We start from the raw sequence: 25,583 nt of genomic DNA, 5'->3' as shown, positions 1-25,583 counted from the left end.
CAAGCTTTCCAAAAAGAATTAAAGAAACGTGACATTCATTTTTTTACCACCGAGAATCCCGAAACCAAAGCCAGCATCGTGGAACGTTTTCAACGCACTTTGAAAGAACGCATGTGGAAATATTTTACGCATCACCACACTCTGAAGTACATCGACATCTTACCGCATCTGGTGCAAGCGTACAACCAATCTTACCATCGAAGCATCGGACGTGCCCCGCAAGACGTGACTCCCGACAACGAAGTGCTGGTGTTCGAGCGTCTGTTCGGTACGTCCCCGACGAGGGCTGTCCCCAAGAAAAGTGGAGAGTTGACCGTAGGAGATTGGGTGCGCATTGGCAAAACCAAACGCACTTTCGACAAAGGTTACTTACCTAACTGGACGACCGAATTGTTTCGCGTCACTGGACGAGTGCATGGCCGTCATCCTGCCGTCTATAAATTGGAAGACATGAACGGAGAAGTGCTCAAAGGAACGTTTTATTTGCCCGAGTTACAACGTGTCACCAAAAAAGAAGACGACGTGTACGACATCGAAAGCATTCTCGAACGCAGAACCCGTAAAGTGGGCAAACGACGTGTCAAAGAAGTCAAAGTACGTTGGAAAGGATATCCACCCAGTTTCGATTCTTGGATCGACGCTTCGCAAGTCATCGACTATAAAAAGAAGTGACCATCATGCCCTTTCACACAGCAGACGCAGCTACGTCGACCACTCCTCCTTCACCTAGTTCTTCTGTGCAAGATTTACAAAAACAACCCTTGTGGGTGTGGTGTGGAGAACGTGTGCCTAAAACGCAAATCGTCTTTTTCTGCCAAATCTTCGTGGTGTATTGTGTCATCGGGGCAGCCATCGCCAATTTGAGTTTGCAACAAGGAGACAAACAATTGTGGACCATTTTATTGAGCAGTTGCATCGGTTACCTGCTTCCCAATCCCTCCCTGAAATTCTCCTCGAACGGGAACGTTGTGTCCAGTGCCAGTGCCAGTCACCACTCCAACAACCACAACCAGAACCCCATTTTGGGCGGAGACACACCTCTGACGTCCAGTAATATCCCCTCGGACAGCCACAGAACTCTGGAATTATGAGTCACCAAAACCAATTTTACTTAACTTTACCCAGTGACAGTTCCATGGAGGTGTTTCCCCACAACACGTTGTGCTGTTACACGGCCAAATTACCTCAAGCCATCCCCTTAGATCACGAAGCCCATTGGGAAGTGGCTTTAGTAGAAATGATTCACCCTACACAAATCCAAAACATCACCGAAAAACAAAACTTTTTTGAGGTGGAAATCCTGAACCAACAATTACAAGAAGCCATGACTGACATCGGGTTTTCAGGGATCACAAGACCAGCCAGCAAACCAACCTTCAGTATCTACACCGTGAAAATTCCAGCAGGGTTTTATTTTAGTGGTCAACATTTGGTGGACACTATTGTGGACAGGTTCGAGTTCGCCTTTGGCAAAGCTCTGAACAAAGCCAAAAAAAGTGTCACCCTGGAGTACCATAAAGTGGCTCGTCGCTTACTGATGAAATTTCCAGATACGGACACATTGTCCTTCAGGTTCAATGGTATTTTGTTTGAAATTTTGGGTGGACATTCAACAATGGTCACAAACAATTGGAGCCCCAAGATCAACAGTAATATGGATTTTTACAAAGCTTTTGGAAAACCGGTAGAACTGAACCAAGGAATGAATTTAATGTTCGTGTACTCCGATGTGGTGGAGTATAACGTGGTGGGACACACCTCTGTGCCATTACTGCGTGTCATTCCTTTCAAAGTGGATTCTACCACGAACGTTGACGAGGAAGGTGGAAACACTTACCACGTCCACCGCGAATTTGTCCATCCTCACTATTTGCCGGTCAGCAAGTCGTATTTGGACACGGTCAACATTACTATAAAAGGAGATTTGGGACAAAATATTCCATTCACCAAAGGAAAAGTCACGGTGAAACTCCATTTTCGAAAACGGTTCTCTCACGACTCGTAAGTCATGTATCCAGTGTACCGAGGGGTGGCTCAGCAGCGAGGACACGGTTTAGGAGACATGTTAAAATCGGCCTTTCGTTCGGTGGCCCCGGTGTTGAAACCGATGGTGACACGCGGATTGCACGCCTTGAAAGATGCGGCACTGACGCAAGGCAAAGAATTTCTCCAAAATGTCATCATCGACAAACAAAACCCTAAAGAAGCCTTCATGAGGGCAGGCAAAAATGTCTTGCTGCAAACGGGCAAAGACATTTTAGGCCGACGAGACACACCTATAAATGCCCTGCACGCTACCGAGTCAAGCATTCAGCAAGGACAAGGCAGAAAGAGACGAAGAAGAAAACACCCTTTCACCAGACTTCAAGCTAGAAAGGCCAAGAAAAGAAGAACCGTTCGAGACTTAGACGTTTTCGATTATTGAGAAAAGAGACAAAAAAAATGATGCACCGAGAATCTTGCGCTTGTTCCAAGACGGAACTGGATCTGTTTGCCATGCCCCCTACCATGATGACGATGCAAGAATCCCAATGGGTGGAATTTCACCCCGTCTCCTCATTGACAGCCTCAGCTCCCATCGAGTTTGAAATCAAAGGACAGCCCGAAGATTACATCGATCTGAATAGCAGTTACTTGTACTTGAAAGTCAAAGTTGTCGATGAGGACAATTCGACCCTAGATGGCGATGAGGTAATAGCTCCCGTCAACAATTTCATGCATTCCTTGTTTAGCGGAGTGGACTTGTACTTGAACAACAAACTGGTCAGCAGCAGCATGGATACTTACCCTTATCGAGCGTACCTGGAAAATCTCTTGACGTACGGAATAGATGCCAAGAACACTCATCTCAATGCCTGTGTGCTATGGGAAGCTGACGAAGCAGGCCAGTTTGAAGAATTCGAAATTATTACAAAGGATAAAGATAAACCATACAATGAGGGATTTACAGAACGAAGAAAGAGAATCATGGGAGTCGACAAAAGTTTAGAACTGATGGATCGTTTGCATTTGGACATGTGGTTACAAGAGAAATATTTGCTAAACGGGGTGAATGTCCGCCTGAGACTGAATCGTAGCAGTACTGCTTTCCATTTGATAGGTAAAACTGCTTGCAAAACTGTCATCGAGGAAGCCAGGCTCTACGTACGACGCGTAGAAGTGTTACCTAAAGTGGGTAACGACATCAGTCAAACATTGAGCAGAACGACCGCCAAGTATCCCATACGACGCGTGGAAGTGAAAACGTTCACCATTCCCAAGGGACAGCGATCCATGATCGAAGATCATTTGTTCCAAGGACAGTTACCCAAACGTTTGATCATTGGTATCGTCGAGAATACAGCCTTCAACGGAGATTTAGGTAAAAATCCTTTTAACTTTCATCACTTTGGCGTGTCCAAAATCGAAGTCAGTCGCGATGGCAAGACCTTGTGTACCCGACCTTTCGAGCCTAACTTTACCCAGAACAATTACTTGAGATCGTACTTGTCCCTGTACGAAGCCACGGGACAGTTAGGGACCAACACCAGTCACGGCATTACGTACGACGATTATGCAGGAGGCTATGCTTTGTGGGTTTTCGATTTCACTCCAGACCAAGGCAGCGACGAGGGACATTTCCACCCTATAAAATCTGGCCAGATTCGTGTGGAAATTCAATTTGCAAACCGAATCCCTGATGAAACGGTGAACGTCATTCTGTATGCAGAATTCGACAATACCATAGAAATCAACAGTTTGAGAGAAGTCATTCTAGATTACTAGAAACCATGGAAGACTGTTATCCCTCTTTACCTAGTGGAGAAACTTTGGACATGAAATGTGAGGAGACTGTGGAAGAAGTGATCATGATGAAGTCAAGATGGCCAGAACAAGAAGCCCATTTAGTCTCCTGTTTTGCCAAACACTTGGTTGACAAAATGACGGAATTGATCAAGAAAAATTGCTATGGATGTCAAAATGATCATCCCAGTCAAATTCAACACGATAAATGCCTGATGTTGAGTCAAGAAGAAAAATTGGACGAGTATCTGGACGAAGCTTGGAGCCTCATCTCGAACAAAGACGTGTTGCACCAGTGGTATAAAGACTTGCGTGAACATTCTTGTCCACCATTAACCACTCAAGAGATCCATCATATCGAAGCTCTCCTGAATCAGAGTGAGGAAACAGAACGAATAACCGTTTATTCGTCAGACATTTTCAAGCAAAAAGTCAGAATCGAATTGACGACTTATTATTACCTGTGAAGAAGAAAAAAACAACACAGATGGATACCTGGGAACTTTATTACCTTCTGAACCACAGTTCGTATACGGCTTCTTGGAATCCTGTCGTCTGTGCTAAAGATGAACTCCCTCATCGCAAACCTAAAGACCATCAAGCTTACGTGATCAACACGGACGACAGTCATCTCCCAGGAACCCACTGGGTAGCCGTCTACTTTCCTCAAGAAGGATGTGTGGAATATTTCGATTCGTACGGATTGCCCCCTTTGGAAGACGATATCATCGACTTTATGAGAAGAAATGCTCAAACCACCCGATTCAATAATGTGAAATTACAAGGCACAGATTCCTTGGTGTGTGGACAGTACTGTGTGTATTTTCTGCATCATCGCAGCCTGGGCTATTCCTTAGAACATTTAGTGACTCATTTCGATCCTCGTTCTTCTGCTAGAAACGATGTGAAAGTAGATCGATGGTTTTGTGACCATTATGCTTATCTTTTGTCTCAAGCTAGGAAACGTAGTGTCCATCAATGGCCTAATGATTTCCAACAGTGGAAATCACAATTTCATTCACAACGTTGTCAGCCTTGTTTAAAGTAGATTGTATTTGAAGAAAAAAATGTTTGTGATTTGAAAAAAAATTGTTTGATGTTATAGTGTTGGATTAGTGTTAAAAATGTTAGAGTTGTTGTTTAGTGTTAAGTGATTTTTGAATAAAAAATGTTGTGTTTTGAAAAAATGCTTTTGTCTTTTGTTTAGCTATAAGAATGTTGAATTGATGCTCTTTCATTTCTTACTATCCCTCTCATGACACTCACTGAACGTTGCGAATCGAAAACCGTGTGGGGGATGTTTTCCTTCACGTCCGCGCTTTCACTATAAGAACCGGGGTTGTTTCCAGTCAAACCATCCATTGTCGACTCATCCTCCTACGAAGATGTGCTCCAAACTAGCTAAGCTCAACGAAGCCTACGTGAATTTGCATAGGGTCAGACACAGTCTGATACCGAAGCCAGAAGAAATAGAGAATGTGAGAATGTTAAAAATCACTGAAGACCTGATAGAAGAGCTCTTCAGAGAAGAAGTGAACAGGGAGAAAGAAGAATGGACAGAGAAGTACAGACTTCAAAAACAGCAGCAACAGCAACAACAACAGCAGCAGCAGCAACCTGAACCTGACAGAGGCTTTGTCGATTGCCGTATCGACACCAAAGAGTTCTTCTTCTCTTTCCGAAGAAGCAGACCTATTGCCAGAAAGTCTATAATCAGAGGACATCGCATTCTTAGAAACTAAAAAAAGAATGCCATAGCAAAACAAAAAACAGCCCTTTTCAGGGCTACCCAATACTCTAGAAAAGAAATAACTATTAATTTGCCAATGTATGTAGGTGGAGTAGTGTGTATATAAACACTAACTCTTTTATAAAAAATGTGAGGGTATGTGTTTGTGTGTTTGTGTGTTTGTGTTTGTAAGAGCTCACGTAACTTGGTATGGATAGTAGATTAAAATGATGTTAGTTTTTTGGCTGTTAGAGGTGTATATTTGGGGTTAGATTGGATTGCTTTGCGTATGTGGATAGTCTATTGAAGTGATTAATAAAAAATTTTAGAATAGTGAGTGAGTGTTTCTTTTAGGTCCGCGCGTTGTTGTTGATTTTGGTCACGATCTAGGTAAGATCCATTTTATGTTTTTTAGGGGATGTTTTCCATCACGTCCGCGCTTTCACTATAAATTGAAACTCGTTCGGCAGTCCAGCTACCCTTGTTGATTGATCAACACCAAAAAATGAACACGAGACTTGAGAAACTGTTGGAGCTTCATGTGCATCTGGAATATGCCAGGCGCATATTAAATGAACTGGCCGCGGAAGCTATTGTCGAGGAGGGAAGGATAAGAGAGGAGGAAAGAAGAAACAAAGAAGAGGAGGAGAGAAGATATAAAGAAGAAGAAAGAAGATATAAAGAGGAAAGAAGAAACAAAGAAGAGGAGGAGGAAAAGGAGAGAAGAAATTTCAAAATCCCAGAGAGCGAAAATTGGGATTCTGAAGCGAAATATCCTGCCTCTGCTCTCTCCCCCCAAAAGGTAAAAAGTAACTGGGGGATAAGATGCGTATGTGGCGCCAGGCCTGGAAGGTGCCACCATTAACCACCTGTCCATGAAGTTCCAAACAAAACAGCCCTTTTCAGGGCTACCCAATACTCTAGAAAAGAAATAACGATCGATTTGCCAAAGTGTGTAGGTAGAGTAGTGTGAAAATAAACACTAACTCTTTTTTAAAAAAATGTGAGGGTATGTGTTTGTGTGATTGTGTGTTTGTGTTTGTAAGAGCTCAGGTATGTTTGTGTGAATAGTAGATTATGGGTTTCTTAGCGTATGTGAAGAGTATAGTTGGGGTTATATTATATGAAATGAAAAAAGTGGGGATGTTTTCCTTCACGTCCGCACGTTGTTTGGTCATGATCTAGGTAAGATCAATTTTATGTTTTTAGGGGGATGTTTTCCATCACGTCCGCGCTTTTTGTATAAGAACCCACAGTATTCGTGGTTCAAACCATTCTGCAAAGAATAAAAAAAGAAGATGGCTTCAAACCACCTTAACAAAATGGAAAAATTGCAAAACGTCATGGACAATTTAGGAATGTTTGAGCAAATGTTGGTTAACCTAAACGAGGATCACTACTCATATAGTCCCCATAGAGTGAAGATGGAGATAAACAATTTACGAAAAATGAAGGTAATCATCAGTGATCTGTTGAAAGAAATCAAGGAGGAAAAGGAGGATGAAGAGGAAAGAATAAGAATACGCAAATGGAACGAAAAAATTGAAAAAGAAGAAGAAAATGAAAAGAGGAAGAAAGAAGAGGAGGAAGAGAAGAAGAAAGAAGAGGAGGAGAATAAAAAAAAGAAAGAGAAGAAGAGTGTAGGAGATAAAATAAGAACTTGGTGGAGGAAAAGAAGAAATTAGAAGAAGAAGAAGAAGAAGAAGAAAACCCAAAGGCCCTTTTCAGGGCCAGCCATATATCTCGAAAAGAGATAGTCTTTGAATTGCCCCTTATTTTTCCGTTATGTTGTCAATCACTTTATTGGTTTTCGGCTTATTTTATAGGTCCCTCGATAACTCACGCCTCACTTATAGTGCGGTCGATGTTTCTGGACCCCGATGTGCGCGAGTTATCGAGGGAGTGGTGTATTATGATGCATTCAGAAATAGCACCCCAAATGTCGTTCCTACGCACATTTCAGGCAAGAACGACAAAAACCTCTGGGGCCGAATGAGTTAAACACCTGACACTTAAAGTTTGTGGATTATTATAAAATGGCCAAGAATAAAAAATCTTCATCAAAAGCATTTTGTCATGATTCAGTTACGGTATTAAGCTTCAAATGATTAATGCTAAGTGTAGGATACAAGAAGTTGTTTAGGGGTATATTTAAAATATTGTGTTGTATTGTTTAAACATAGGTGTTGTAGTGTAATAGTGTTTCAACTGTGTTGAACATTCTCTACATATAATATTCTTTATTGGACAACGTATTGTATATTTGTGAAAATGCCTTCTGCCCATGCTCGTAAGCATGTTAAACTCCATCAGTACCCGTGTGCTGTTTGCAAACATTATTGTGCCAATGATTCAGTCCATTGTGGTTATTGCAAAAGTTGGGTACATGCATTGTGTGAAGGCATCACACTTATTGAATTAAATGTTCTTTCCGGGAATTATAAATTTATGTGCCGAGTTTGCATTAAGAACAATGATGGTGAAGAATATAGCTACATGAATATGAAGAAATATAATGTTTTCCAGATGAGATTAAATGAACTGAAGAAGTTCTAAATTTTTTTTTAATGACACTTTAGGATGTAGAGTTGTATGTCTCATTGTTAGAGTATTTATTTCTCCGTATGGTAATACATGTACTTTGTGAACCCAATAGTAATTGTCATTATTCATATACAATACTGCCATGTTCATTGTAATGCTGTACATCCCATGACTGCTTCAATGACACATTTTTAAATATGAACATAAATAAACTTTTAACTGATTTATTATTTCAGTACATTGTATTTCCGCAAATAGCGTGTTCCTTTTATAGTAATTCTGAAAAGCAAAAACAGATTTTCGCCCCAAAAATCGCAAAAAGAATAAACAATAACGACAATAATACAGCAAACCCGTTATTTGTCATTGTTATATTTAAGTCTATACACTACCACATGTATAAGGAAAATTATTATTTTTCATAACAGTTATATATATTAATATATTTATTTATGTATGATTGTAGGCTGCTTCATTGAGTGTTGATTCTTGGAATGTATTTCAAGCAACGAAACCAATACTTTGCAACCATTTATGACCACGTGTGATGGGAACTGTCTGTTTAATGAATTGTCTATCAAACTTTGTGGCAGTGAAACATTAAGTGCAGAAATTAGAGCATGCATGTGCAGTGAAATGTCTGTGAATTGTGCGAAACTTGGTGAATGGACTATTCAATCCGCATCCGATACATTGCAGTGTACAATAAACGCTGTGTATCCATTTGTGAATGGCGAAGCGGACTTCCAAGTTAAATTGCTGACAAGAACACATGAGCCACGGCATAATGAAAATTCGTTTGAAGCGCTTTGTGTAATGCGGTCTAGACTAGGTTGCAGTGGCAGGATATGGCTTCCAAATAATTTTGTACCATTGATGTCACGCAAACCAGAAGGTCAGTACGCCAGCCAAATCGATAAATGGCAAATGCATGACATGCGATGAATCGCGCATAAATAATCATTCAAAATTTCACGATGAAGAAAATGTTGTCAATGTTTCTACCACCAAGGCCAATAGCAACATCGGTGATTTAAGTGATGATACTTACGCTGATTGTTATGACACATCATCTTCAATGACAAACATAACGCAGGAACATATTTGTTACCAGCCAGTTGACCGCTAAAAGTTCAGAGCAAATAATGGACATTAATGTAAGTGAAATTCTGGCCGTGAGCAAAATTTCTTTAGCTGTCAAAGAAAATGTGTATATCGTGCTTGACAATTCAGAAAACAGAGAAAGGAAATCTGCAAAACAGCCAAAGCACTATTGGACGATTCCGGTGTATGGGATTGTAGAAAAGGCCATTGTGTAAAAACAAAATTTATGATGAAAGGCGATGGACCAAGAAAAGAAAAAAAAACTCCTGCAGGTTATAGTGAAGGACAATGTAGTATACACAGAGACTCACGAAAAAAGTTCAAAAGCTTTGAAACAGGTCGTTCCACAACCAGAGAAGACTGATATAGTCATATTTACCAGATGCTACACAACATTAAAATGCCAACCTTCTTATAGAAAGCGAGTTACACAAGTTGTCGGTTCCTTCAACAGAGATGTTGCCATTGTCGAGTATACTGGACAGTATGCTACATCGGAAGTGCCACATGGAAATATATGAACGAACCAATCCACAAACTCTTCAAAGGATTTGGAAAGAGGTTCATCATAAAAATAAAACCAGTGAGGTGTATGGAAAACTGACGGACCCGGCAAAGAATGAATCATTAAATTATCCACGCAATATCCGACAGTGTCAGAATGCTAAGGCTCGTGTGAAGGCTGAAAAATGAGGTGGAGTAGGTTCAAAGAACGTTGCTGACGAACTTTTGAATGTTAAATGTATGTTAAGCGATAAGCATCCTTATGTAGCTGAGATTATTCATTCTAGAGACAATCCCTTACCCTCAGTAATATGATACACTAATGAACAAATACTGGACTTGAGGTCATGTTTATCATTGAAAGAAGGTGTTGTGTGCATCGATAGAACATTTTCACTGGGAAAGTGTTTTGTCACAACCACGGTATACAAATCTAAAAAGGTCCTGTGCAAGGGAACTGGAGATGCACCAATACTTCTGGAGCCACTCATGCTTCATTGGGATGGCCACCAACAGAATTACTTCCGATTTTTTTCGCATTTGAGAGGGGTGCTCGACATGGAAATTAAAAACACTGAAATGATCCTGAGAACTGATGACGAACGGGCAATTATCAATGCCATAGACATGGCATTTCCATGCTGCTCAAGAAAACTGTGTTATAAGCACCTAAAAGACAATATACTCTCACAAATGACCGACAAGATCCCAAAGAGTACCACTGATAGAAAGGAAATCATTGACATGATTTTCGGAGCAAACGGCATTGCAACAGCAAACGACTCTGCGAGCTTTGAGGAACAACGTCATAGTGACTTCCTAGCAGTATTAAGTTGGGCATGTTGAGGACAAATTGGCGAACTACATCATTTCCAGTGACAAAGACCATCTTTGGACAAATAACAACACCAAAAGCATGAACCAGAGATTAAAAGTGAAACTTAACTGGGAGCCCAAAAAACCGACGAACTGGCTGAAAACATATTCAAATTAGTCAAAGTGGAGATGGTGGACCTATGAAGGGCATTATATGGGATGGGTAACTTTTGTCTGAACACGTGATTTTCGAAATTTAAGATTACCAAACTTTCATGGACACCGAAGACAGAAGAAGAGAAACAACAACTGTTCAGCAAATTCCTAAGTGCAAGTACTACAAGTGTTTCAGGACTGACATCTTTGGATGGGAAATATACTGTCCATAAGGACCAAAAGATAGCCAAGAAGCCAAATCAAAGGACATGATACAGGTCTACAAAGACACGAAGCAAGTAAACAGTGATATAATGTGAGGTGTGGTAATCGTAACTATCGAAAATCGTGTGTTCAGACAAAAGTTACATCACGAATATATGACTATGAAAGTTAATAAAATATTTAATTGTCAAAAATATAAAAGAATACATATGCAAAAGTAAAAGAAATACCTATGTTTGAGATTGTCGACTCCGGTATATAAAGGTTGATTAAATTATTACAGTTTGAACAGTACTGCATGAACAGATTTGTGTAACTGCTCAAGACAATGCAAAATAGCCACAAACTGCTACAAGTGCGGAATATCACTAATTACCATCGTTTCATTTTGCCAACAGCAGCAGAATAATATGTTACTGTTTGTAGCATAATCGATTCTTAATAAAAGTATTAGTACATCTTACATTGTCACAATTAATCTGTCTTTGTCATTCAATATCTTAAGTTTTTTTTTTACATCATGTTGGCATACTTAATTCGATTAAATACTTATATTAAACTTGTGTATTTTATATTACTTTCATAATATTATTATGTGTCTCTCAATATGGTATCATATAAAATTACATCTGGCTTTGTCACACTGAGATTGCTTTTGTCATACGCTATCTGTATTATATGACTGTCATATTCTATACAACTAAGGTTGCGTACGTACCATTTTTTTAAATAAAAATTTAAATATATAAAAAAGTTAATATAGTATAATGTATATGAATATGTATAAATAAAACAAAAATAAACAGACTTTGCCTGTCTTTGTGGTGTTTATAGTCTGACAATACAAACCCATTTGTTTATACCCCCCTACCGATTTAAATAATGGAAACCTTTAATGTGATAAAAAGTGCAAGGAACTTTGCCAATTCATTCATTGATTTATAGTATCTAACCTGACTGAGTAGAGTGGCCCTAACACCATCATCTTATGCACGTTTCATGCTTAACAAAGTTTTCAGTGTAATAGATGGACATGCTCGGATCCATTTCCAGTTTCTGGACAAGTCCATTTTCAAAAAAGGGGTGTATGACTAAAGATGTACATACATAAGTTGTCTGCTTCCGATATTTACAATGTCAAATCAAGCAAAGGAAAATAATGACAACTCCAAATTTGCTCCTCATGTGCATATGTTGTTCATATATGCAAAGGGATATAATTCCAAACTCTCAACGTTATGTAATTTAAGGAATTATCCGGCAGTTGCTGAACAGGATGAACTAGGTCATTATGTTGTCTGATGGAAATAAACTAGCCTATAGTGTACGCAATATGGGGCCGTGTTAGTATGTAAAGTCCGTTAAGCATGAAATGGTGCAGGGGATGTCATCATTAGTGACATTCTGGTGACAGTCAGGTTAGAAATTATAAATCAATGATTCAATTAACTTAGTTATCTGCACTTTATATCACATTAAACATTCTCGTTTTTAAAATCGGTGGGGGGGGGTACAAACAAACGGGGATGTAGAGTCAGACTATAGTAGGACCCGTGGTTGAACTTACTTCAGTTGTTCTGTTGCATCTACAATTTCACACATTGATGGTAACAGGCTTACCCTTCGATGTAACTGCGGTCAGCAAGATAGTCGTTAAGCGTTTGCTGTCCTGTACGTGATTTTAGGTCTCCGAAACCCATGTTTTTGTATAACGAGCTGTCAGCTCAGTAGCACAACGTGGTCAGCAAGCAGACCGGCCAAGAAAGGAAGTTGTACTACTATATCGACGGGTTTTATACAGTTTGATATTGCTTTGTGATATGTTAAGAAGATCAATAAACCCGACATACAATTAAACTAAATTTTATCTAAATATTTTAATGGAATTTTCTTCAATGCACGCTGTTATGTCTATATTTAATAAAATTGTCGAAGTTGCTTATTCATAAATAATTTGTCTTATTTTTTTTTATCAAAACTCCCATCAAAAATATACTTCCGGTGCTCTTCAACACATTCGAAGGTGAGTGTACTATAAATATGGTCTGAAGGCCGTGAAATTAAAAACAACAAAAGGTAATAGATGATAACAATTTTCTCGTGACAGTTCCATCGGTTATTTAGGAAACGTAATCTTTACGAGAGCAAGTGCATTTAAAACCAAATTGCAACGATTTGTGACAGTATATGATCTTATGTCTCGAAATTTGGGAGAAGACTGGTCAAAGGCTTGTTAGTACTCATTTGATTTATTATTGGATTTACGTCGAGTGCGGGTTTATTCCCGCACAGCGGGATGCTAGATGTTCCTGGAGGAAGGAATTAGTGCCACACCCCCAGGCGTTTATGTGCTCAAGGAGCACTGCTAATTTAGCCGTCAGGTCGTGGGAATGGGCCCAATACACTCCTGTTAACAAAGAGCTGATTTCAGTCCGTTATTGACTGTACTAGGTGTCGATCCAAGCAGTTTGTAATGCCCATTGCAATTGGTCACATCCACAGGGGCTCGTTACAAAGAAAATCAAGGGATGGGGGGTTCTAATCTGTAATAATATAACACAAGGGAAGACACCAGTCCGCACCCCTCAGCAGTTCCATCACTGCTATTTTATCCTAATTGCGTCCGCTAATTTCCAACTTAGGCCAGTCGTAATCAAGAATAGTTCAGTTTTCAAAACAGCTGGACACACTTCGTTCAATTTGTGATATAATGGAGAAAATGCAATAATTGTTCGCCGATCTTGACGTCTGGACATTAACCCTACTCACAGTGCAATTTTGCATTCGGACAATCTTGGATTTCACCATTGACTGGCCTAAGTTGGAAATTAGCAGACGCAATTAGGATAAAATAGCAGTGTTGGAACTTCCGAGGGGTGCGGACCGGTGTCTTCCCTTGTGTTATATTATTACAGGTTAGAACCCCCATCCCTTGATTTTCTTTGTAACGAGCCCCTGTGGTCACATCGGGACAGCTACCATTAGGTGGGTGGAAATTGTTCCACATCTCCGCCGTTATACGATGTCTGAGAGAGGCAAGAGGGCAAGGAACTCGACAAAGCCAGCCATGGATGTCGTGCACTCCCAAGAATGCCAGCCCATACTTAGTCAGATTTAGTCTAGTTGTACTAATGGACAATAAAAAATGCCAATAATGTGTTAGCCACCTGTGTAATTGGGTCAAATCAAAACAAGTTGTAAAATTTTCCTACATCCTAACAATCGTAAAAATTATAGTACATAGTGTACGTTGTAGATGCAGTACAGATTTGTAATAACTAATGTGTCTGAGTGACATATAAAAAGTTTGGTCACTGTTAGGTCATAAAAGGTTTGAATTTTGAAGCGGTGGATTGAAGGATCAAGTTAGTGTACGTAATAGTTTTATCAAAACGGGATACCAAGCCAAAATGGTTCCCTGCAAAAGTTCTCCGTTTTTCTTCTGCATTTTTACATTTCTCCGCAGTCCATTTTTCCTATCGGGTAATCTGGGGGAAATGGTAGTTGTGTAGAGTAAAAATGTAGTTAGCTGCTTCTGCTAGCTGTTGGGCTGGATAGTTCTTGTAGGCCTCTTGATAGAATTGTGTAAGGGTTCTGACATCATAGTGCCACGCGTTATTCGTTTATTTTTGCTTTTATTTATGTTATGTGTTTCATGCGCACATTGTGCACTTATTTGTGCCTGACTGAAGCAAGGGAGGTAGTGACCAGGAAGGCAGGCGACCATCTGCAGGCAGGAGTCCGCTCATTCACGGGTACTGGTCTAAATGGATGTACTTTTTTGAGTTTTGGTTCTTGTGTCTCAAGTTGTTCTAAAGATGAGCTCGGTTGCATTGGATGTCTTTCATGTTAAGGCTAGAGAGAGAGCAGAGAAGAAGATTTAAAAAAAAAAATATTTTTGTTGATTTTTAAGGATATATTTGGGATTTAAGAAGACCTTTGCTGAGTATTCAGGTCCCTAGGGACGTATCAAAAGCGACCGTCTACATATGTTAATCTGATTTTAGAGAGTATTTGTGTGGGTTATATATGTTTTACAGCAGGGATCGTCCTGGGCTTCGCCAATGTCGCAAATTGCGATTTTTTTTCCTTATTGGCGACAAAAATATCCCATCTGGCGATTTTTTTGGCGACAGACTTTTTGGTTATTTAATTTGTACATACAATCATGGATTTGGACTGAATAAATTTAAAGCCAGAACGAAAGGAAGCCACAAACTTGACTAAGCAATGCATTGGAATCAATCTGTTAAACAAACGATCCTTTGTTCTTATTGACAACCCCATCTTTACAGTGCATTGTTACATCATAATCTGCTTATGCTGACATCTGGGCTGAGTACTGTATGCTGTGATACAGTCAATCATGCTACCGCACTATACCTACAACTGACCGACTTCTGAAGACGCGAATAGAACAGATACAATTAATTGAATGGCTAATCCTTCTGTTATTTTTTTTTTTTTTTTTTTTTTTTTTTTACATATACCAATACAATAGTTTTGTTGAACCTTCATAGAAAACTGATAACCTTTGAAGTACCGACTACTGCGTATATATACAAAGCAAATGGAAAAAATCTCAATCACAATTATATCTGTCGCCAGTGCAGCATTTTACTCATTGATCTTTTCCTTTTGCCATCAATCCCGTGTTACGGCTGCAGAGACTTAAACTCCGCAACAAAAAATAGCAAAAAAGAAAACAGTTTTGCATAATTAATAATAATTATTTATTTCTCAAAATACAGGAGTGAAAGAATACCTAAATAGTGTGTGAATTTATGCTTATATATACGGTCCAATATTGCCAGGTGTTGACTCATGTAAGTTTCATTCGTGGGAATGGAGATCCTATTTTGCTTGTTGAGAAAATTTATACAGCATTCAGTGATCATTCTTGGGATTTAGGAAGCAATCCACTACAAGCTTTGTGAAGTTAGCCATAAGGGGGGGGGGGCTGCTGAGAGACTACTGGTGTCACCTGTCAGCACTGTAGACTGTGAATGTGGATTCAGTAAGATGAACCTCATAAAAACTGACATCAGAAATAAACTCTGCATCTCATCTCTCGAGAATTTAATAAGAATCAGCATGTACAGATGTGAAAAATTAGACTTTGAAACTGCGTTCAACAAGTGGGCAGCCCTAAAATCGCGACGTATCTTCATGTAACACTTTGTAACATTTTGTTAATGCTTGTTGTAATTAGAGTATTACCTAACCCATCTTTTGTAATTTTCATTGCCTGTTACATTAATAGACTAAATTAACACTTGAAAAAATGTACACTACTTGTTCTGGCGACACTTTTTGAAAATTGGCGACAAAATATTGAGGTTAGCGATTTTTTTGGCGACAGCTTTTTAAAAGCCAGGACCATCCCTGTTTACAGGTTGTTATTTTTAAGCTAGAGGGACACCCTTGCTGAGTACTCAGGTCCCCCAGGACATGTCGAGGGTTCCCATCTGCTAGTGGAAATTTATTTTTAAGTGAGGTCGGGTTGTTTATTTTATGTTTTTATTTTATTTTTTCTTTTAGCTTGGATGTATCTAGTAATTTAATTATGTTTTGGTAGATCATATTTATGTAGCGGTTGTTATTTTTAAGGAAACTGGCTAAGTGTTTGGGGATCCAGTTTATGGGGGGGGGGGGTCTTTTTGAAATTCCATTCTAGCTTCCTGATATTTCGAGCAGCTATTGAATATATGTGGCAGGTCTTCAGTGGATTTGCAGTGAAAGCAATTGATATTAGCACTGGCTTGGGTCCTAGATGTTTGCCAAAACTTACTGCTAATTTTGTTTTTCTGGCTACGATGCGATTGATAATTTTTTGGTCTGGGCTCTTCACTTTGGATAGTTTGACGGACCTATTGGTTTCTTTTATAATGGAGTAGAGTATCCTGCCTTTGGTAATGCTGCTGACATTTCTGGTTAATATCGTTTCTTGTTATGCTTTTGGCTTCTGTTATGCTATATCTGAGGTGGGCAGGGTTAGAGTTCCCTAAAATGTTTTTTGCGACTTTGTCAGCCAGCTCATTACCAGGGATTCCTATATTTGATGGTATCCACATGAGTTCAACTATCTGATCTGCTGTGGATAATTCCTTAAGCATATAGACAGCTCTAGCCAAGAATTGTTCTCTCGATTTGGTGCTGTGAGATTTGATGGATTCTATTACACTAAGTGAGTCGCTGATGATAACTGCTTTTGGAACTTTTTGGTCTTTAATCCATTTTAATGATTCTATTATTGCCCAGAACTCTGTGGTGAAAGTAGAGCAGTGGTCTGGTAGTCTGGATCCCATTTCTTTGTTTAATTCACGAATAACCATTGCAGCTGTTGTTCTTGGGGGGTACGGTTGTTTTGGATCCATCTGTGAAAATTTTTATGAAGCCAAAGTATTGTATTTCTATTGCTTTTGAGTTTAGATTCTTATTCCAATTTGTTTCCATAATTGGTGACTCTAGTGATGATCCTAGGAATATGATTTGTCCAAGGGGGTGGGGTGAGGGGAGTGAGTATACTTTTCTTGTAGATCAAGTGTTGGTAGCTTTTCCCTGAGTTCTAGGATTTGTTTGCCACCTGGTAGGTTAGGAACTAGTTTGCAACTCAATGGTTTGTTGCATTTGCTAATGGTTACTTTTGTAGCATGTGATTTGTTAATTGATTCTAGTATCGGAGGAGCATTTCCTGTCTTCTTATTTTTAATGGCTGATCATCGTTGAGGACTTGAAGTTTGTCCAGTCATGTGCATAGTATAGTAGAGTGCCAGTGCAAACAGATAATGCTTTCCTTTGGATGGTATCCAGTTTGTTCAGTAATGTTTGTTTCGCTGAATTGTAAACTTATCATTCGTAATCTTTCGTAATCTTGCTTCGACCATATAAGTGATCTATATATGGTTAATAAGGTTTCTTGATTGGATCCCCCGGAGATTAATATCTTTATTACAATTTTTAATTAGTTGTTCAGTCTGATGTTTCCAAATTAGAGGATTATCGAAAAACATACCTAGGAATTTTACTACCTTAGCATATTTGATTAACTGGTTTTGAATATAGAAGTTTGGGTAAATTATCTGGTTATTGTGTTTAGGGGAGAAGATTATTGCAACCGGTTTTCATGTGAGATTTTAAAGCTCCATTTATCTGCCCAGCTTTCTATGTTATCTAGGCTTTCTGGATTTCTTTAGACTACTTGATTGTTTGCAGGGTTCCGTGCCCGCCAGATGCTGCTGTCATTGGGAAATGTTAACCTGTTTTGTCGCTAGGTTGAGGGCAAGGTTGTTAATCATAATGTTGAATAGCATGAGACTGAGTACACTCCCTCATGGGGTACCATTTTCAAGGAGGTATTCTTCTGAGGTGGTGTTTCCTACTCTAGTGATTATTCTGCAACCTGTTAGGAAGTTTTCGAACCAGTTAAACATGCATCTAGTAATTCCAAAGTGTTTGAGTTTTGCAATTAATTCTTTGGTCCAGACAAGATCAAATACTTTTTCAGGGTCAAGGAAGACTGCTATAAGTTGTCTGTCTGATTTTCTTTTGGAGTTGAAAGCTAGTTTGATATCTGCTTCTAGTCTTAAAAGTTGATCTGTGGTGGAGCGCCGGTTATGGAAGCCACCTTGGTTTTCTGATACGAGTTTGATCCTTTCTAGGTGGTGTTTTAATCTATTGGCTAGGTTTGTTTCCATCATTTTACTTATGTTATTAGTGAAGGAGATGGGACGATATGAGTTAATATTATTAGGGTTTTTACCTGGTTTAGGGATTGGAATGACAATTGCTTGTTTCCAGCTGAGTGGTAGTTTTCCACTTTGCCAAATTTGGTTGAGCATTTTTATAATGGTTGTTGTCATATTATTTGGAAGATTTTTTTATATGATATATCCAATTTGATCTTTCCCAGGTGAGGTTTCTTTTTCAGACCCTAGTGCTTTTTCCATTCGTATAGGTGATTTCAGAATTTAAATGTGAGTTCTTGAACCCTAGGTCTTTAAAGAGGTTAGGAAGTGTGGTTTCAGCTTTCTGTCTGTGTTCTTGGAAGTTCTAAGTGTGATTGGTATTACTGCTGATGGCCAAGAAATGGTTAGCAAGTAGGTCATCTTTGTTATGGTTGTAACATTTTTCAGCTTAGGTTGATAGCTCCCCCCCCCCCCCCAGGATAGATTTTATTTTGTCCCATACTTGTTTAGAGTTAGATTTGAGGTTCAATTTGGAGCAGAAGTGTTGCCATGTTTTCTCTTTGACTAGTTTCATGATCCTTTGAAGGCGTTTTTCTTTGTCTTTATATTGGATGAAATCTACTGAGTCGCTTGTTCGCTTATATTTGTTATGGGCTTTATTTTATCTCTATGTGCTTTTTGACATTGATCATCCCACCATGGTTCTGATTGAGTGTTTGTTATTTAGGGTAGCAGTATTAATTACATTGTCATGGAATATTGTTATATCTGGGTCTTCTAGCTCATTGGTATTAATAGCGGCTAGGATGTTTCTAAAGTTACCCCAATCAGCTTTATCATATCTCCATTTGGGTGGGGCTTCATGGGGGTTGTGCTGAACTGATATTTGGAGGGAGATTATGATGGAGAAATGGTCGCTACCTAATGTGTTAATCCTTTACCTCAATTAGTTTTTATAAATTATCAAATTCAGATGACTTAGTAATGTAGACGCACACGAAAACCTTGTAAATTTCGAGTATCGGAAATGGCAGCTACGGTTGGTCACGCGGCCTCGCTGACATGACGGTGAACGAGTTCTCTCGATTTTAAAGCACATACAAAATTCTTCTGTGAAAAATAATTACACAGCTGTAACAATCGGGCTTTACTCTTAAGTTTTTCCACATATATGTGTACCAAAAATTTAAAATGGTGAAAATTGCTGTTAAACGTAACATACACTACGTTGCTTAACAGTTCACAGGCAGGATTTCATTCAGTACTTACGAAGTTTTCACGATTAGAATCACAACTATGAAAGATTCAATAACTTAGGTAAAGGCTCTGATATTTATGAAGGCAGCAATTAGTTTTTATTGATTATCAAATTCAGATGACTTAGTGATATAGACACAGATGAAAAACATGTAAATTTCAAGTATGGGAAATGGCAGCTACGGTTGGTCACGCGGCCTCACTGACATGACAGTGAACGAGTTCTCTCAAGATTTTAAAGCACATAAAAAATTCTTCCATGAAAAATATTTACACAGCTATAACAAATCAGACTTTACTCTTAAATTTTTTCCATTGTAATAGACGTGTACCAAGAATGTAAAATGGTTAAAACTGTTGTTAAACGTAACATACACTACATTGCTTAACAGTTCACAGGCAGGCCTATGCGTATGCTGTCGACTTGGTAACAGGTGTTCTGTTTATAGCGTGCTGCACTTTGTCACTATGTTCTGTGAGGTAAAGGGTTAACTTGATCAACCCACCAGTTTGTAAGTTGGGCTAATTTGGGTGCCCATAAAGTAAGATCAGTTGCTGAGAGGGAGCCATCCTCAGGATTAAGTTGAGTTTTAGACCCGTCATTGAGTATAGTTAGGTTTGATTGAGCAATCCAATTCTTCAATTAATTTGCCTCTTTTATCCCTTCTACTTTCTCACCATAGTTCATTGTTAGCAGTGAAGTCACCACAAATAATTAGATTTCCATACTGGTTAGTGGAAATTTGTCGATAAGATTCTAAGCTGATTGGGTTGTTATTGCCCCCTGGGTCATATATATGTCATTATTCGATCAAATGTTGACTAATACAGTTTTGAATTTCAATTGTTTTTATTTATGTTTATTGGCATTGGGATCGTTAATGTTTCAGAATAGGGCAGGTAATCAGTTAGAAATATTGCAAGTCCTCCTCCCTTTTTCCCATTGCTGCGACTTTTGAATATGCCTGTTGAGCATCTGGAGATTTTGGGTATATGTTTCGGATTCTCTGGTAAGTGTGTTTCCTGGAGGCGGATTATGTCAGGTTTATTGATTGCATCAATGATTTTGTGTATTAGTTCAGGTAGGTTTTTGGATAGGCCCCTGCAATTCCATTGCTAGATAGTAAGGTTTTTTTTTAGTTGTGTTATCCATTGAGATTGGTGGTGGTTGTGGTTATGATGATGGTCTGAAGAGTACTTGTGAGTTTAGCATGATAATGTTTGGTAACACTTTTGAGTTTAGGTGTTCTATTATGTATTCTAATGTGGGGGTCTGGTGCTTTTAGATTTAATTATCTCTTTGAACAGTTTAATCCACATCTGCCATGTGATGATGTTTTGATAACCTCGGTGGGGGGGGTGTATGACGTTGGTTTTGTTTTTGGTATTGTTATAGCTTTGATTTTTTACTGGTTGCATTCCTGCTGATTTGGTTTCAGATTTTGGTACAGTTTGGGAGGGGTTAGTTTTTTGTGGAGGTGGATTTTTTTGTGTGTGTGGTTGGAGTTGAGAGATTAGGTGACTTACTTTGTTGCAATTTGATAGAAGATGTGTTGCTGTTATCAATTGTGTGTTTTTTTTGCTGCCTGATACATCAAATGTTTGGCATTAATGAGGTTAATTATTTATTTTCTTTGATAGTGCTGAGGCATTTAGATGCTCTGGGGTGGTGTGGTTCTCTGCAGTTGGGGCATTTGATAATTCTCTTTTTACATGCTTCTCTGTGTTGGCCCCAGCAGCTAGCCTCATCTATATCTTCACTGATGGAATATGGTGGAAGCTTAAATCTGTGTGAATTCTAGCATTGCCATTGAACAATGGAACACATTAATATTCGTCATGAATTTTTCCCTTGCCAGTATCAATTGTAGCAGCCATTGTTGCGAGGTAAAATGAAGCTGGGGCCTAGCTTAGCCTTATTTTGGATTTGTTGACCCAGGGTCACATGAATACATTCTGAGAATGGTCTATTTGACTTCCGATGTAGTTTTTTGAGATTTGTGAAGTCATATGACTATTAACGCAAATGGCTAGTACTAGGTCAGGTTTCCTCTATACTGAGTTTTGTCAAGTCTGTCAGCAGATTAAATACATAGCGATTATAATCCTTGCCATTTTTGAGAAAATAAGTCCTTTTCCTATCGATATAACGGTTTGAATTTGCTAAGCCCACTGGTATGCCATGTTACGGTGTTGGTAGATTCCAATTTTTTACTATATGTAATTGCTCTGAACCCACACTCCATCCTAAATGTCCAAATGTGAAAAATGGGGTTGAAATATTTGAAGGAAACCCAGGTTAGAATAATTTCATATCTCTGAGCTAAACTTTGGTGTGAAACTATTACACAGTGACATGTAGCTTGAAGTATTGGCTTCCGATCTTAAAAAGAACGCAGGAGAAATGGGAAATTGTTGTATTTTTTACAATACAGTAGAATACATGTGTATGATATGCTGCTGTCTCTATATGTAAAAGGAAATTACCAAAAATAGTGTGATGTATGTGTTTGCAAGACTTTGTCAGGCTGTCATGTTTAATCATTTCAGAGTGGAGATGCTGCGTCTTTGGCCACTGTCAAGGGGTCTGAAAGTCAGGCATGCCTGGTCTCTTGCAGGTGGGTAATTTACATAAATATGAAAGTAATTTTATTTTAGTTCTGGATTTTAGGCAGTTGAGTTACATTATCGTACATGCCAACCATTATGCTTTTGGCGTAATCATTAAGCTTTGTTTTCACTAAATTATGCCTTACGCGTAAACACTTTTTCAGTATATCCACCTTCCCAAACAAATCAGTTATTTGTTTTTTCATTTTTATTAACAGTGTTTTAGAAAAGACGGCTTCTACGCAGCTACAATATAAGAGTACGCTGGTCTGTGGACTTGCGTGCACTTTCCTTACAGTATTATGTTCTATTTATAGCAACTATCCTATTACCAAGAAACACGCTGGTTCTACTTTCAAACTTTCGACCTCGTATTCTGTTTATAGCACCTATATGGCTTAGTGAGGAGAGAACAGACTGGTTTTCTAATTTTTAATCTTTACTGTCAGATTCTTTGTTCTAAATCATATTTAGTATAGAACCGGTCTATAGTTATTTGGCGCTAAAGAGTATAATTTATTTTAGTCGATGCATGTATGAGAGTAAAAACATCTCCTTTCAAATAATTTCACTGATGGATTAGAAAAAGGCAAAAAATAAATTAAACAAAAAATAACAGAATCCTCCAAAGATGAAGACATGAGGGCAGCATCACGTGATGTCTATTGAAGGCCATGTGGAATGAATTTTACTATTTGGCGCTAAAAGTCATCAGATGGATTCTAGTTGATGTGTGTGTTAGAGTACATATATTTTTTCCAAGAATTTCACAGATGGATCAGAAAAAGACAAAAAAACCTGATCCTCCAAAGATGATTACATAAATGGCATAATACAGCATTGCATTCTAGGGCAGCATCATGCTCATTGCAGTCTGTGTGGAAACGATTTTAATATTGGGCATGGTGGTAAATTTCATGTGGAGAAACACTTGAAAATGAAGAAACACATCAAATTAGCTTGTCTTATGAACTCCAATACTAAGGTAACTTCTTATCTACAGCAGAACTCAAGTGCTGACATGAATGTTATAAATGCAGAGGTGTTATTTACCGAGTTCTTAATAGAAAGATAATGAAGATCTTGCTATTGGTGCAGAAGCAAAGAGAATTCATAAAACACAATTCTACTCTTGCTGTGAAGGTGTTCTATGATAATGTTAGACATTATTATGCTACAGCCTGTGATAACATGCTCCAGAAATTCCCACATGGAGATGAAGTGCTTTTAAATGCTTCAGTTGCTGATGTAAATGAGAGACAGTCAAAAAGCATTAAAAGTGTTTGATTCTTTGTTAAGAGATATCCCTTTCTATTACCATCCTTGTCTACCTTGGATCATCTGGAAGGAGAATTCTTGAAGTATCAAGTTGGGATTCTACCTGACAATATACTTAATGCAGATAGAGTTGATGTGCAATGGCACCTTATTTCCCAGCTAAAAGACCCAATCACTGGAAGATATAAATTTCCTCTTCTTTGTCAGGTTATGAAAGGAATATTGGTTCTTTACCATTCTAATGCTGACTGTGAGAGATTGTTCAGTATTGTTAACACATTAACCCCTAGTGATGAGTTAACATGGTAGGAGGTAGTAGCCTACTGCCGAGCTCTGTAGCCTCATGGTCATGCATGATACACTAAAGTAGGTAGTATTGTAGAAAGGTAGACAGATGTAGCTCTACAATGATACCAAATAATCTGGAATTTCTAGTTGCACTACAAAATACAGAGGGAAAAACCTCATTTTTTGGACCAGACTGTCTTCTACCCAAAATTTGCCCGTGTCGGATCCGATTTTGTGTCCAAATTTTAGACCTTTTGGTCTCCAATCTAAGGCAAACTAGTATGAACTGCAAACAGATGTACCTTTGTAAAAAGTAGGATAAGATGGGCATTTGGAATAAAGTGTGGTCTCAAAACAAAAATAATGGCTCCGCCTAGCACAAAAAGAAAAGAAAAAAGAAGAAAAAGAACTCCGACTTTTACCCTTCTGCTCATGCACGAGCCAAATAGCCAGTGAAAAATGATGTTTCTAACACAACTAGGCAGTATGTTATTGGATGATCACCTTGAAGTTGGTGTTTTTGGATGTATTCAGAAATAGCTTTCCGGCTTGAATTTCAGACGAAAACAACAAAAACCTCCCGGGGTTAATGTGTTAACGAAAATACAACTGAATTCAGATCCAGGCTCAGTAACCCAGTACTGTGCTCTACTGGTGTGCAGAACATTCATGGTCTCAACTGGTACAAAGGGTTTTAAAATGCAACATGATAATCCGTTGCTTTCTAAAGCTAAAAGTGCTACATATGAAAACTTGAAGCAGTAAAGGATGTTAAAACACAAAAGGGGCAAATAAATCATTGTTCATTGAATTTTTATCATGTTATATGTGGATTACTCTTTTTCCGCTTGGATTCCTCTTTTTGCCCACTTGGATTAAACTTTTTCTTCATCTGGGGTTGGCATGTATGCATTATACACATGTACAGTACAATATTCTTTTTCTAAGCTAAATACACATCTCCCTCGATAAAGTGTGCACAATGGGGTCCACAAAACATAGACCGCACTATAAGTGAGGCACGAGTTACCGAGGGACCTCCAAAAATTGAAAAAAATTGCTTTGACATCAAGAAAAGCATACGGGCTGGGGGGGGGGGGGCCTTAAGGTACTGGGCTGTTTAAAGACCGAATCCTCATTTTACAATCACGTCGATAATAATTTTTAATAATATGCTTTTTCTAATGAAGTTGTTTGTTATTCTGTTTAAATAACATTTTTGTTCTCTCAAAATATTCAACAAATGAAAGATCATTCCAACCGGTTTGAACAACATCACGTGTACGCGAAAAATATGTATATTACGTCACTGCTTTTTGTTTTCTTGATGAGTCTGGTTCCTGCAGTGGTATTTAATAGTATCTTGCCAAGTCAGTAGTCCACAATTTGGGAACTAGACTAACTGTTGATACACCACCAAACTCGCTTGCCCACAATGGTACGTATCTGAAATCAAGCTCTTTATTTTATGCTGTATTCTTTTCGCTTTGCTGCCTTGTTATCTTTGATCACAATTTTGAAAGAGTCGGTTAATTTAAGGTAGTTTCTGTTACATACACAATAATGTTTATTACAGTGTTCGATTGATCAGATGAAGTGAG

The 25,583-nt window shown here is 38.6% G+C and overlaps 2 protein-coding genes across 5 annotated transcripts in view; one reads left to right on the top strand and one right to left on the bottom strand.

The window, feature by feature from the left end:
* LOC149776267 (elongation factor 1-beta-like) overlaps positions 1-12,640 on the bottom strand; it is a 69,887-nt gene extending 57,247 nt beyond the window's left edge. For 2 of the 3 annotated variants that reach the window (XM_089942697.1, XM_089942696.1), the window contains exon 1: positions 12,482-12,640. In XM_089942697.1, the coding sequence (XP_089798823.1) occupies positions 12,482-12,561 (80 nt within the window). In that variant the 5' untranslated portion in view covers positions 12,562-12,640. Of the gene's footprint in view, positions 1-12,428 lie in introns of all 3 variants that reach the window. The other variant, XM_089942698.1, reaches the window with a different exon arrangement.
* A 222-nt stretch (positions 12,641-12,862) lies between these two features.
* LOC149776266 (NADH-ubiquinone oxidoreductase 75 kDa subunit, mitochondrial-like) overlaps positions 12,863-25,583 on the top strand; it is a 123,557-nt gene continuing 110,836 nt past the window's right edge. Inside the window, exons 1-2 of one of the 2 annotated variants that reach the window (XM_089942694.1) lie at positions 12,863-12,884; positions 22,357-22,424. In XM_089942694.1, coding sequence (XP_089798820.1) covers positions 22,364-22,424 — 61 coding nt within the window. In that variant the 5' untranslated portion in view covers positions 12,863-12,884; positions 22,357-22,363. Of the gene's footprint in view, positions 12,938-22,356; positions 22,425-25,583 lie in introns of both variants that reach the window. The other variant, XM_089942693.1, reaches the window with a different exon arrangement.

This window comes from Sinohyriopsis cumingii, chromosome 18, assembly GCF_028554795.1.
Source record: "Sinohyriopsis cumingii isolate HCF-2022 chromosome 18, ASM2855479v2, whole genome shotgun sequence".
In the NCBI taxonomy this organism is placed as follows: domain Eukaryota; kingdom Metazoa; phylum Mollusca; class Bivalvia; order Unionida; family Unionidae; genus Sinohyriopsis; species Sinohyriopsis cumingii.
This window is presented reverse-complemented; position numbering and strand designations above follow the sequence as displayed.